The following is a 12,724-nucleotide window of genomic DNA, read 5'->3' as shown; positions in this document are numbered from 1 at the left end:
TGACCTCGGGACTACAGAGTCCCGGATTTTTGGGAGGCGAACGTGGGGCCGAAGCCAACACGCTGAAGCCCTTTTGAGACAACTTTAATGAAATCGCGACACAAAACCGACGATTATCCCCGTATACACTATAGAAATGTACCCAAGGACAATCCCCGGTTCTGTGCTAAACTATTGCTAATTATGGAGAAAAACTACTTGGGCTATTGTGATGGGATGTTAGTGGACTAGGAATGGGAAGACTATGGGAACTATGGCACCTGCCGATAACAATGTTTGCACGCGTAAAAATGGCAGGTGGAGACTCGCCAACTCACTTACTGGGCCCCCGGGAATCAGTCACTGAAAAGCAACAAGAGGGCAACAGGGACGTGAGCGGCTGAGAAGGGTGAGGATACCTCGGCGGACTTTAAACGCAGATCACGCGCTCCCTGTGGGTCCAGCATCACCGGCCCACTCGCCACTTACCACGAGGCACCTACCCTCCGAGCATTGCTCTAGCGACTCCACTCTGACCGGCCGATGAAGGCAAGCCAAGAGGCGGGAGACCTATCCCCCGTCATGCTTCACTCCGGCAAGCCGGAGATGGGGGACAGTATACTCTCCCTGGAGCACTCGGATATATAGCCCCGCGGGGTCGCTACTCCCCGTCATCCGCCTCAGATGCCCTGCGGGGCTTATTATTAATATTCAGCTCTTCATATAGCTGATTTAGGACCGTCTCTAGCTCATGTAGCGCCCGGGTGCAATCTTGACCCAAGCGCCACCTATGTTTTGAAAGATTGTGACTTGAGTAGTTCGAACGTCATAAATAAGGAAGTTCATATGGAAGCTAGGAGTTATTTTCTTGTTAATAAAAGGACTTAAAAGCGGCGCTACCACAAATAAGGAATAAAAAACAAGTGGAAAGTGAAGCACCCGCGAACGTAGCGAGCGCAAAAATTTTTGAGCTTTGGGTCACTAAAGCACCTAAACTTGTATAATAAATAATATTGCAAGGTGAATTCGCGAGCGTAGCGAGCGCGAAAATTTTTGCGTTTTGGGTCACTAAAGCACCTAAACTTGTACAATAAACAACAGTGGAAGGTGAACTCGCGAGCGTAGCGAGCACGAAAATTTTTGAGTTTTGGGTCATTAAAGCACCTAAACTTGTACAATAAACAACAGGGGAAAGTGAATTCGTGAGCGTAGCGAGCGCGAAAATTTTTGCGTTTTGGGACATAAAAGTATTCTAATCAAGTTAGAAGGAAAGGCAGTATCAAGTGAACAGCCGCGAGCGTAGCGAGCGCGAATTTTTTTATTGTTTCTTTAAGGAATCTCAATTTCTCAAATTAAACAAATAAAAAGAATCCGTGACTGGATCGAGAGCCAGTTGTTTTTGTTACTTTGGTGTTCCAACATTTTGTTAAATTGAGGACTCAAAAAACGCATAATAAATTAGAAATAAAGAAAAAAAACACTTTTTTTCTTGGACCAGATATATATTTTTTTAATAATAATATAATTTTTTACCCGACTGCCAAAGAAGGAGGGTAATGTTTTTCGAGTGTATGTAAGTATGTAAGTATGTATGTATGTCTGTTCCTTTGTGACCTCCTGTAGCCTAAACGGCTTGATGGATTTTGATGTATGAGGTATCGTTAGATTTGTCTTGATTACGGGAGTGTCATAGGATACATTTTATCCTAAAAGTCCCACGGGATATTTTTTCTAAATTTCCCTTTAAAAAAATATGTATGCGGTATCATTAGATTCATTTCAATCACGGGAGTAATTAATATAGGATACGTTTTTTCTCAAAATTCCCACGGGAACATGTTAATTCTGCGTCAACGCAAAGCAACTCATGCGTTAGCAAGCAAAAAGATAGGGCGTGGCCTGGCATGCGGCGCGCGGCGCGGTGCGGAGGGGGATATGCTCGAGTATACAGCCCGAATGCGGGCACACGCATAAGGTAAAGTAAGGTACATAGTCTTCTACATCTACAACATTTTCGTTAAATAAAAACAGCTAAAAAGTTATAAATAAAAGAATTATTATTAAAAAAACAAAATACCCGACTGCACACTAAAAAAAGAGTAAAACAAGCCCCACAATAATATTGATCAATCAAATGCTAAAAACTAATTATGTAATACCGTTTAAACAATACCTATATTAAAATACACTACAATATGTGTTCGTAATCGATAGTTAAATAAACAGAAACTTATTTTGAATACAAATTTACTGAATATAATTTATAAATATTGATGGAAAGCATCGCAGGCGGGGACCACCTTGACCGCCACCAACGAAAATTCTGCTAAATGGTGCACAACCGAAATGACTATAAATAAGCCTCTGTTGGTCCCCGCCTGCGATGCTTTCCATTAATATTTATAAATTATATTCAGTAAATTTGTATTCAAAATAAGTTTCTGTTTATTTAACTATCGATTACGAACACATATTGTAGTGTATTTTAATATAGGTATTGTTTAAACGGTATTACATAATTAGTTTTTAGCATTTGATTGATCAATATTATTGTGGGGCTTGTTTTACTCTTTTTTTAGTGTGCAGTCGGGTATTTTGTTTTTTTAATAATAATTCTTTTTTTATATTAGTGTGGGTTGTAGCGCGAGGCCCCCATAAGCGCGAGGCCCTGTGCGATGGCACAGTTCGCACACCCCTAGGGCCGCCACTGTTTTTAATTGTGGATGACAAAAACGTTTCGTTATACGATATGAAAATTATATGACGTTCCGTTCCCTGCATTCACGTACCTAGGTCAGCGCCATCTAATTATCAACTAGGAAAATAATGAAAAAGAAAATCCCTGATTGAAATTCGAGACTTGCAGAAATTTAACAAAACGCGATATTCGGTTAATTCTGTTTAGGAAAGTCCAGAGACGAAAAATATGTTTTTTTCTCTCTATTGTATGAAGGCACCGGGTTTTCTTCAGCTTTTAATAAAATAAAAATGCTTTGTAACTGTATATGTTTTTTATTGGTTTATAATAGTTTCAATGCCGATTATTCAATCACCAGTTCACTTCAATTTGAGAAATAAATACAAAATTTGGCGAGTGAAAAATCTGCCCGTAGTTCAGTAGCTATTCACTTGCATAAGTTAGCCTAGAAAAGAATTTAACTATACAGTAGAGTATTAATAATACGTAGATTTATTTATTATAGTTCGGCCGTTCAGAGAATGCGTTCCTGACACCTATCAGTTAGTCAGGACTAGTGATGGGCACAACATAACACTGAGTTCGTTACCGTTCCCCCAAAATAAACCGCCGCATTATTTTAAGATTATTTTCGTTTTAAATTGGCGGAATCATTTAAAATAATTATATTTTAGTTACTTAAGTGGAAACCAAAAAAAGGTAATATTCATATAATAAAATCGTTTTATTTATTCTTTGTTACAAAGTTACAATCTGTATTTCTATGCAATAAAGTAAGTACATTGAATTGAATGTGCGTACAGAATGTTAATCAGACTCCGATTCGCTTGAGGAGGTGGTGTCTTCATCATCATCTTCGCCTACGTGTATATTAGGTATTATCAATAACAGAATCAATCCTGATATCTCGGTCAAAACCTTCCAAAATCAGGTTTTTAGAGCTCTACCTCACTGGGACGCCATGGCGACGTCGCCAGCGGCACAGGTCTGGCTACTTCTGGCATCCAAATGTCGCCAAGTCGAGTGGCCATGGCGTCTCGACAGTCAATTGTTTACGTCGTCGCTCAAGAAATTGCAAGCTGACTGGCGACCACATTGGCGACTGTGTGAGGGAGGTGCGCTTTACCGTGTACATTATAGTGGCTACTGTGGCCACGTCGCCAAGTTGCCACGGTAGCCAGAAGCCACATAGGGAACTGTAGCTCGTGGCCACGCCTCCAATTTGGAGACGTTACCAAACCGTCGCCAAGTGAGTTAGGTTCCATACATTTCAATACTAACTGCTTGGATACGTAGCCGGCGACGTCGCCATTGGCGTCCTAATGAGGCAGGGCACTTAGTCTTAGCGCACGAAACGACAACAAATGACTATTTAGCGTCACAAAATGACGGCCCATGATGCCATTTGGGGTTACCATTTTCAACCTAAATATAAAAATGCTACTTTCTTTCGCACGTTCAGTTTGATCATAGTTTTATTTTTATATTTCATAAAAGTTATCCTATAGTCCATTATTTTCAAATTCTTAAAAAGAAAAACAAAACGTATTATTTTATATTATAAGTATAACTGTATAAGAACCATCAACCAGAACAGATTACGATACTTGCCTGTTATTTTTAGCACAGCACTACAAATATAAAGCGCTGACATAACCTTGTAATAGCGCAGTATAGATTTAGAAAAATATTGTTTACCAAGTTATTTGACACTCAATTTGGCACAAAATTACAACATTCATTGATTATTATTGATATAATAATGTTGTTTTAATGCTCAATAATTGTTAAAACGATAAACAACCAGCAAAAATATTTTTATCGTACTGCAACGCCATTACAAAGTTACGTCGTCAGTTCAATCGCGATGTGTCAGAAACGCATTCTCTGAGCGGCCGAACTATAGATAAGCTATTTCAATAAATTTTGCGTGGTGTCTTGGGATGTAATCACACATCCACAATTTATATACAAATAATATATTATTAACTATTTACATGTCCTATATTAAAATTTCTGCTAAAGAATTCACGGCTGCCTGTATCAATTTCATTGCGCAATGTTTTTAAGCGACCAATATTTTTCCTGCAATATTGCTCAATGTTTGCAAGTCTAGGGGCCGCCTAATATAAGAAAATTAAATAATGTCGACTTCATATTTTTTTTACAAAGATAAGATTTTTGATTAAAAGCATTACAGCACTTTCGCAGTAGCGAGTTTCATCTCTTGCTTTTTCTACGGGCTACGAATTACGAGCGGTTTTAAAAAACATCTTTCGCTACGATTGCTCTGGATTTGTTGTCGGCCCGTACGAATCGGTTGAAGTCGCGAGGAAGAACCAAGCGACAAATTCGCTACTGCGAAAACGCTTCTACAATAATTAGTTTAATATGAGTTTTTTTATTAAATGTTACCATTATTTTTTTTCTTTGAACCTTACAGCCATACCTTATCAACATAAAACCTTCTTTTAATTACAGAAAGAGCTAAATTGCGCGCCAAAAATTATAACCTACAATTTCAAACATTCTAAAACATTAGGTATTGTATCACTTTTATATTTACACAACATTCTTAGTAAATTAATTTTCTTTTCATTAGTTTTCGAAGATTCCAGCTCATATAAGGTACATAGGTTAATTAGAAGGCTCTCGTTAAGACCTCTTTCTGGGTCTGAATTTATAGCTTTCTGTAGTACTGAAATGGCTTCTTTTAGACGACCCATGTAGAGGAGACAGACTGATAAGTTGTTTGCTACCTGTAAAAAAAAAAGATTTTATTTAAGTTGGTAACATTGTTTAAACGCTTCATGAAATGTATTTTCTGTCCTAGTTTAAATATATTATGCAGCATAAATGTCTACAAAATTGATTTATAGGTTTATCATGCAAAACTTTCGCATTTTTTCAAAGAACTAGCTGTTTCCAGCGATTTCACTCACGTCCCGGGAGAACCACTGCCCGGAACCGGGTAAAAAGTAGCTTATGTCCTTTTTCATGCATTACACTAAATGCGTACCAGATTTCATTTAATTCTAATCGATTCAGCAGCTTTGAGATGAACGCTCGCTTTTTTTCAAGTTTCATCAAAATCCATTCAGCTGTTTGCGTGTATCATGTACACAATCAAGTTTCGGAATTTCAAATTTGAGTGTAACTAATGTCACTCAATGGTGTCACTTAGGGTAGTAATAGTATGAAAATAAAGTATTTCCACTCACCATAATATTAGTAGGTTCCTGGTCGGCAGCTCGTGCGAAGTTATTGTACGCCTCCTGGTATTTACCGTGCGCTATGTCGATGAGGCCGAGGTCCACATACTCTCTCACGTCCGGGGTCGGGCAGCTGCCGAAATAGTATAGTGGTTAGCATTTATACTAGGGTTGTAAACATTGAATTTTTGTAGTAAACTTTTGGACGGAATTGAAAAAAAGACTAGTACCGATGTTTTATCCCAATCAGAAAATTCAATGCAGTTGAGGCATACTTGTGTGTAACTGTAAATTATTATGATTGGTAAGTTAGTGGTATTTCTACCAATCCATTTATTGTACCAATTAGGTCTTTTAGGATAGCAATGCCTATTATACACTGTATTGGTACAAGAGTTTTTGTACCAATTGAGCCTATTTGTGTACCATCGCAACTTTATGTTAAAAACACTTACATACGATGCCTAGCCTCCCTCGTGTTGTCTAGACAAGCCATGGCGGCTCTCACATGTCCCACTTCTGTACCCATGACATCTATGAATGTACAAGAGACGTAATACCATTGATGTACCAATTGAGCCTGTTAGTGTACCACACAAAACCTTCACATGAAAAACCGAGCAGTACTTAAGTTGGAGCAAATAAGTCTATTGGGGTACCTACTAATGTCTTTTATAGACTTAATTGTTACAAGAGTCTTTGTACCAATTGAGCCTTTTAGTGTACCACATAAAAAATCACTTACATATGATGCCTAGCCTCCCTGGCGTTGTCTAAACAAGTCATGGCGGCTCTAACATGTCCCGCTAATAGCCAGAGTCGACATAGCGCGGAACATATGGCTCTCTTCTGTCCCGGAGAAGACTTTTAGTGTACCAAATATGACATTAAATATACTAAAAACACTTACATATGATGCCTAGCCTCCCTGGCGTTGTCTAAACAAGTCATGGCGGCTCTAACATGTCCTGCTAGCAGCCAGAGGCGACATAGCATAGTGCGGAACATATGGCTTGCTTCTGTCCCGGAGAGACTTTTAGTGTACCAACCTCGTCTTTATGTACTAAAATCACTTACATATGATGCCTAGCTTCCCTGGCGTTGTCTAAACACGTCATGACGGCTCTAACATGTCCCGCTAGCAGCCAGAGGCGACATAGCGCGGAACATAAGGCTCTCTTCTGTCCCGGAGAAGACTTTGAGAGTACCATGTATGACATTTATGTACTAAAATCACTTACATATGATGCCTAGCCTCCCTCGCGTTGTCTAAACACGTCATGGCGGCTCTGACATGTCCCGCTAACAGCCAGAGGCGACATAGCGCGGAACATATGGCTCGCTTCTGTCCCGGAGAGACTTTTAGTGTACCAAATATGACATAAAATTACTAAAAACACTTACATATGATGCCTAGCCTCCCTCGCGTTGTCTAAACAAGTCATGGCCGCTCTAACGTGTCCCGCTAGCAGCCAGAGGCGACATAGCGCGGAACATATGGCTCGCTTCTGTCCCGGAGAGACTTTTAGTGTACCAAATATGACATTAATGTACTAAAAACACTTACATATGATGCCTAGCTTCCTTGGCATTGTCTAAACAAGTCATGGCGGCTCTCACATGTCCCGCTAGCAGCCAGAGGCGACATAGCGCGGAACATATGGCTCGCTTCTGTCACGGAGAGACTTTTAGTGTACCAAGTATGACATTAATGTACTAAAATCACTTACATATGATGCCTAGCTTCCCTGGCGTTGTCTAAACAAGTCATGGCGGCTCTAACATGTCCTGCTAACAGCCATAGGCGACATAGCGCTGAACATATGGCTCGCTTCTGTCCCGGAGAAGATGATTGCTGTTGTAGAGATGTTAGTATGCGGGCTGCTTGTCTGTAGTCCTGGGAATATTGAGAAAAGAAAAGAAAGATGAAAGGGCAATCCACAAAAAGTATAGTAGAGATAGTCTCAAATATTGAAGAATAGCTAATGTTATTGCTTTATACTTATTAGGCCAACGATTGCGGGAACAAATTAATGATTTTGATACATGGAACCGGTGGTTCATTGAAATGAAATCTGAATGAATATGAATCGAAAATTCTAACAAAATATTGCAGCACAAAAAATATAAATGTGAAAAAGTGTAGTATGGTACCATTTATAGTATAGTATACCTTCATAGCAATAGCACAATTGACAAGAGAGTGCATGACTCTTGTCTCTCTGCCCATCCATAGACGAATAGACTCAGTCTTGTCCTGTTCCGTTATTGTTGCTGATCCATCTTCTGTTTTACCCTCGCGGAGGTTTGATAACATCTAGAATAGAAAATCACATTTAAAAAAAGTTTTCAGTGTCTCAGACCAAAACCTGTTCTGCCCGAAATGGTTGTCATAACCCCTGTTAACAAAAAATTGTCTTCAACACGAATTATACATATAAAAATTAGACCATTACCTTTATTAACCTAGCACTAAAGCCGGTCCTTTTTTAAGACCATGTTTTATAATAAGCTAGGTAACATCAAACACGAGGTATTTAACCGCCCCAGCGTCGCAGAGGATAACATTGGGATCGCAATAGGTTGCGTAGTTTTGAAGATTCAAGCGTACAAAAGGACACGGGAAATAGGGATACAGGGACAGAAAAAGCGACCTTGTTATACATATACTATGTGGTGTTAACTGGTAGAATCTAGAAGTAAAATCTCACCGTCTGTATAGTGTCGAGCATAGCATACAGTCTGTCGACAGCCTCCTCCGGCTTGCCAACGTGAGCTGGTAGTTCGGCGACTAAAAGTCGCAGCGAAAACGGTACCAGACTACCCGTGCGGCCTTCGTATGAATCTGGGTAGAACTAAAAGATGTGGGTCAATATTATTATTACACATACATATATACATATCTTCTTCTTTCTCCTGCCCTGTTCCCAAATATTACTTGGGGTCGGCGCAATATGTCATTTTCTTCCATTTTCCCCTGTCACTCGTCATACTGACACTCACTCCCTTCCTATTCATATCATCTTTCAGGCAATCCATCCATCTTTTCTTAGGTCTTCCTCTTCCTCTCCATCCATCTACATTCATACTTAGCACACACTTTGTTGCATGCGTATCATCCCTCCTCATTACATGTCCATACCACGACAATCTTCTACTCCTCATCTTTTCTGTAACTGGCGCTACTTTCAGACTTCCTCTAATGTAATCATTCCTCACTTTATCCATTCTTGTAACACCACACATCCATCTCAGCATTCTCATTTCTGTTACATGCACTCTCTTCTCGTCCCTCTTTTTCAATGCCCAACACTCCGATCCATACAGGACGACAGGTCTAATGACGGATTTGTAAATTTTGCCCTTCAGTTTGAGGGGCATCCGCGGGTCACAAATAGCGCTAGTTACCTGTCGCCACTTCATCCATCCAGTATTGATCCGATGCGTAACGTCCCTGTTCACCTCACCGTCACTTTGGACGAGTGAACCAAGGTACCGGAAGTCGGAGCAAACTGGTAGGGGCATGCCGGCTAGGGTTATGGTCATGGGTCCCGAAATACCGCCAAAATCACAATGAAGGTATTCGGTTTTACTCCTGCTCACCTTTAAACCCACTGTCTCCAGTCTCAGCCGCCATGCCTCCAGTCTACTCTGGACCTCTGGCCCACTCTCCCCCACCAGAACAATGTCATCGGCGAAAAGCATACACCAGGTTGCCTCCTCCCGTATATCTGCCGTAAGCGCGTCCATTACAAGCAGGAAGAGATACGGGCTGAGGGCCGACCCCTGATGTAAGCCAACACCTACACTGAAGCTGGTGGTAGTGCCCGCTGCGGACCGGACTTCTGTACGGCATCTGCCGTACATCGCTCGGATCAACTGCACATACTTCCCTGGTATACCTTTCTCCTCAAGGGCCCACCACAAAACCTCACGAGGCACCCGGTCATATGCCTTCTCGAGGTCAACGAACACCATATGCAAGTTTTTGTGTGCACCCCTGTACTTTTCGCACAATTGGCGAATACAGAATATAGCGTCCGTTGTACTCCGACCAGGCATAAAACCGAATTGATTTCGTGCGATATCACTCTCTTCTCTCAGCCTCCTTTCAATAACTTATACATATATACATATACATATAAAAATATTAATTAAAATAAGCTGCAAAGCACCACGCTTCGAACTTCAAGTTGTAAAGCCAGCATTATTTTAGTAGTAAGATTTCAGTTTTATATTGTAAAAGTTTACATATTTTTGTTGTAAATAAAAAAAAAAATACACATGGTCAGTATTATTTCCATGTGAGAAATATTTCTGATTCAGTTATTATTTACGACCTTTATATCATCGATTGATCGATTATCTTCGATTTTCTATTTAAGTTTATAAAAATTGCACTGACTTGAATTTATTAAGTTTAATAATTCTGTCACTATACCATCACTATTTTTAATGAATCAATAATCAGCAGATCTGCATACCTCATAAAACATATCAGGCTTATTAAAATCCCCGAAAGGTTCAGCCTCTTTAAGCAAGGGTTCCGTCAGTTTGATCCTCAACATGACCGCGAACCTCGTCAACCACAGCTGTAGGGAGCGCGGCGTGTGTTTTGTGGGACGATGCATTCTGCCTACACCTGGTAGAACGAGATAAGTATTTATAGTATGTTATGCATACGGCAATTAGATACAGTCACCGTCGAGTAGCTTTGTTCGTCCAAAATGAGCAAAATACTATGTGTAAAGTGTGTGTGTTTTGACAAGAAACCAGTATGTATATGGACTGTTTAAAGAATAGGTAGTCTACTACAATAGCAAAAATATATTAAGTAACTAGAATCACATACCGATTTATTGATTTATTTTCTACTCGTAACAATTAAATGTTTCATTCAAGTTATTTACTTAATACAGATCTTTCCAAACCTGTCACAGAATGTGAAATTGGACTAATGATTTTTTTAGACATCACATAAATTACTGAAATTGCCAACTTTCTCACCTTGCCCAGCAGCACTAATCAGCACATGGGTAAGATTAACAGCGGCCCTCAAATACCCAGTTCTCAGTAGCTCCCTCAATCCCGCCTCGTCGCGACTCACGTGTTCCGCGCGGACGACGCCGCGGCTGCCAGCTGAACTCACGCCTAGGTACTTTACTGCTACCTCTTGGAGGGCATCGGCCTGGGAATGAAATGTATATGGAGTATGTTTTGTGTATATGGTGAGTCTGTACACATATTATTTTGTTTACTGAGTGACAGTTTAATCAAGCCGGCATGCCCGAGTTAGACATACTGTACATACGTTTTTTTGTTACAGAAAGGTTCTGTAACAAAAAAACTTCAAGGCAAAAGTCTGTCTGCTACAGTTTTAAGGGAAACAGAGAGTGGTGGATACTGTGGATAGTTCCTTTATGATTCTAGTGAGATAGCAGGAAATAATTACTATTAAAATAAAATGATGGCTAATATGTAATATTGTCAATTTTGTTGCAAAATTATTCAATGGTACAAAAATAGTTTCAGTGGTACAAAATAGTTTTAATAGTACAAAAATAGGTCGAACGGTACAAAACTGTGCTGAAGTCTACAAAAAATATAGAAAAAAAATAATACACTTACCAATTCCTCTTCGAGCACTAGGCCTGGCATTGTGAGCACTTCTCTCTCAGGGAAGAACGAGCCTTTAGGTGACGACTGAGCCTGGAAAATTATTATATTGGGGAAACTCTTATGTAAACAAATAGGCAGTATTTACCAAATAAATATTAATTATATTATAAATAAAAATGTAGAACACTAAGTTGCTTCCCGCTATATGTCCCGTACCTTCATTAGTGTCTTCTTAGCTTCCTCATTGGGTAGCCAGGCATCTCTCCTTCTATTTGCCTCCTTATCCACAGGTTGGTTCTAAAAAAAACATGACTTTTACATTATATATCATTAGATATCATTCAACTTACTTGTTGTTTACAGTATAAATATTCTGTTATGAACTTTACATAATATCAAATTAAAGACTAATATTAGTTAGTTTAGCTTTGTATGTAAGTGGAAATAATGGAAAGTTTCATACAATAAATTAACTTACTTTAATACTAAGCCCATCCAACGCTTCTGTAAGTATACTAGGACTAGCTATGGTACTTTTAGTGGGAACTATTTGAGGTTCAGGGCCTATAGTGTCGAAGAACGTCGAGGGATCAGGTAAACTCGCTGCCGGTACCGCCGTGGAACCACTCACAGTGGGTAAAACATTCGTAAATGTCATCTCTTCAGGCACTTTTTGTTGACTAAAAGACGCACTCATGTTTTGAGGAAAAATGCTGCCTGATGTTGATTGGTTACCTAGATAACATAAATAAACTCATGTATTCTTTAAATCAGTAATGATTTGTATAGTTTTATCAGAAAAACATTCGTAAAATGCAATTGTAATGTTACCTTCTGTTTCGCCTAAATAAATACTCTGTATCATATCAGAGGGCGATGTCCCGATTTCATCGAAAAACTGGGAGGCGGGAGGAACTTCCTTATCGCCGAAATATTGACTCAGCGACGGTTTATTATCCATTTTTACTGTTTATAATTCGCCCTTATCGCTAGAATTGCTCGTAGATAACAGAAAATGACGTGACTGACGTTGACAATTGACATTTAATTTTTTTTTACTCTGTCAGTCTGGTTTTGTTTATTTTTCTTTTGGGAGTATAGGTTTTTTGAGTTTCTGGCAGAAGAGCCACCCTGGCCGATAATCGGCCGTGACTCCATTTTCATAACATCCCTATTGTTTTTTTTATTAAATTGGTATCCCTGAAATAAAAACATC

General features: G+C 39.5%; 1 protein-coding gene across 1 annotated transcript; it reads right to left on the bottom strand.

Moving 5' to 3' along the window:
• Positions 1–3,382: 3,382 nt before the first annotated feature.
• On the bottom strand, positions 3,383–12,548 carry LOC110381157 (trafficking protein particle complex subunit 12). Its single transcript, XM_064041449.1, has 11 exons — positions 12,340–12,548; positions 11,987–12,243; positions 11,725–11,805; positions 11,518–11,598; positions 10,897–11,077; positions 10,374–10,531; positions 8,601–8,744; positions 8,063–8,206; positions 7,620–7,786; positions 5,899–6,022; positions 3,383–5,436 (listed from the first exon to the last, which is right to left on the bottom strand). The coding sequence occupies exons 1-11, from the start codon at positions 12,467–12,469 to the stop codon at positions 5,191–5,193; spliced, it is 1,713 nt and encodes a 570-aa protein (XP_063897519.1). The 5' UTR covers positions 12,470–12,548; the 3' UTR covers positions 3,383–5,190.
• Between the last annotated feature and the right edge of the window lie 176 nt (positions 12,549–12,724).

This window comes from Helicoverpa armigera, chromosome 25 (assembly GCF_030705265.1).
Source record: "Helicoverpa armigera isolate CAAS_96S chromosome 25, ASM3070526v1, whole genome shotgun sequence".
Taxonomy (NCBI): Eukaryota; Metazoa; Arthropoda; class Insecta; order Lepidoptera; family Noctuidae; genus Helicoverpa; species Helicoverpa armigera.
This window is presented reverse-complemented; position numbering and strand designations above follow the sequence as displayed.

Coding starts and splice junctions, on each gene's coding strand:
- LOC110381157 (XM_064041449.1), bottom strand. CDS start 12,469: ATGGATAATAAACCGTCGCTGAGTCAATATTTCGGCGATAAGGAAGTT. Junction 10,532..10,896: donor GATTAGTGCTGCTGGGCAAG/GTGAGAAAGTTG, acceptor TCGTTCTACCAG/GTGTAGGCAGAATGCATCGT. Junction 7,787..8,062: donor ATTGTGCTATTGCTATGAAG/GTATACTATACT, acceptor CAATATTCCCAG/GACTACAGACAAGCAGCCCG.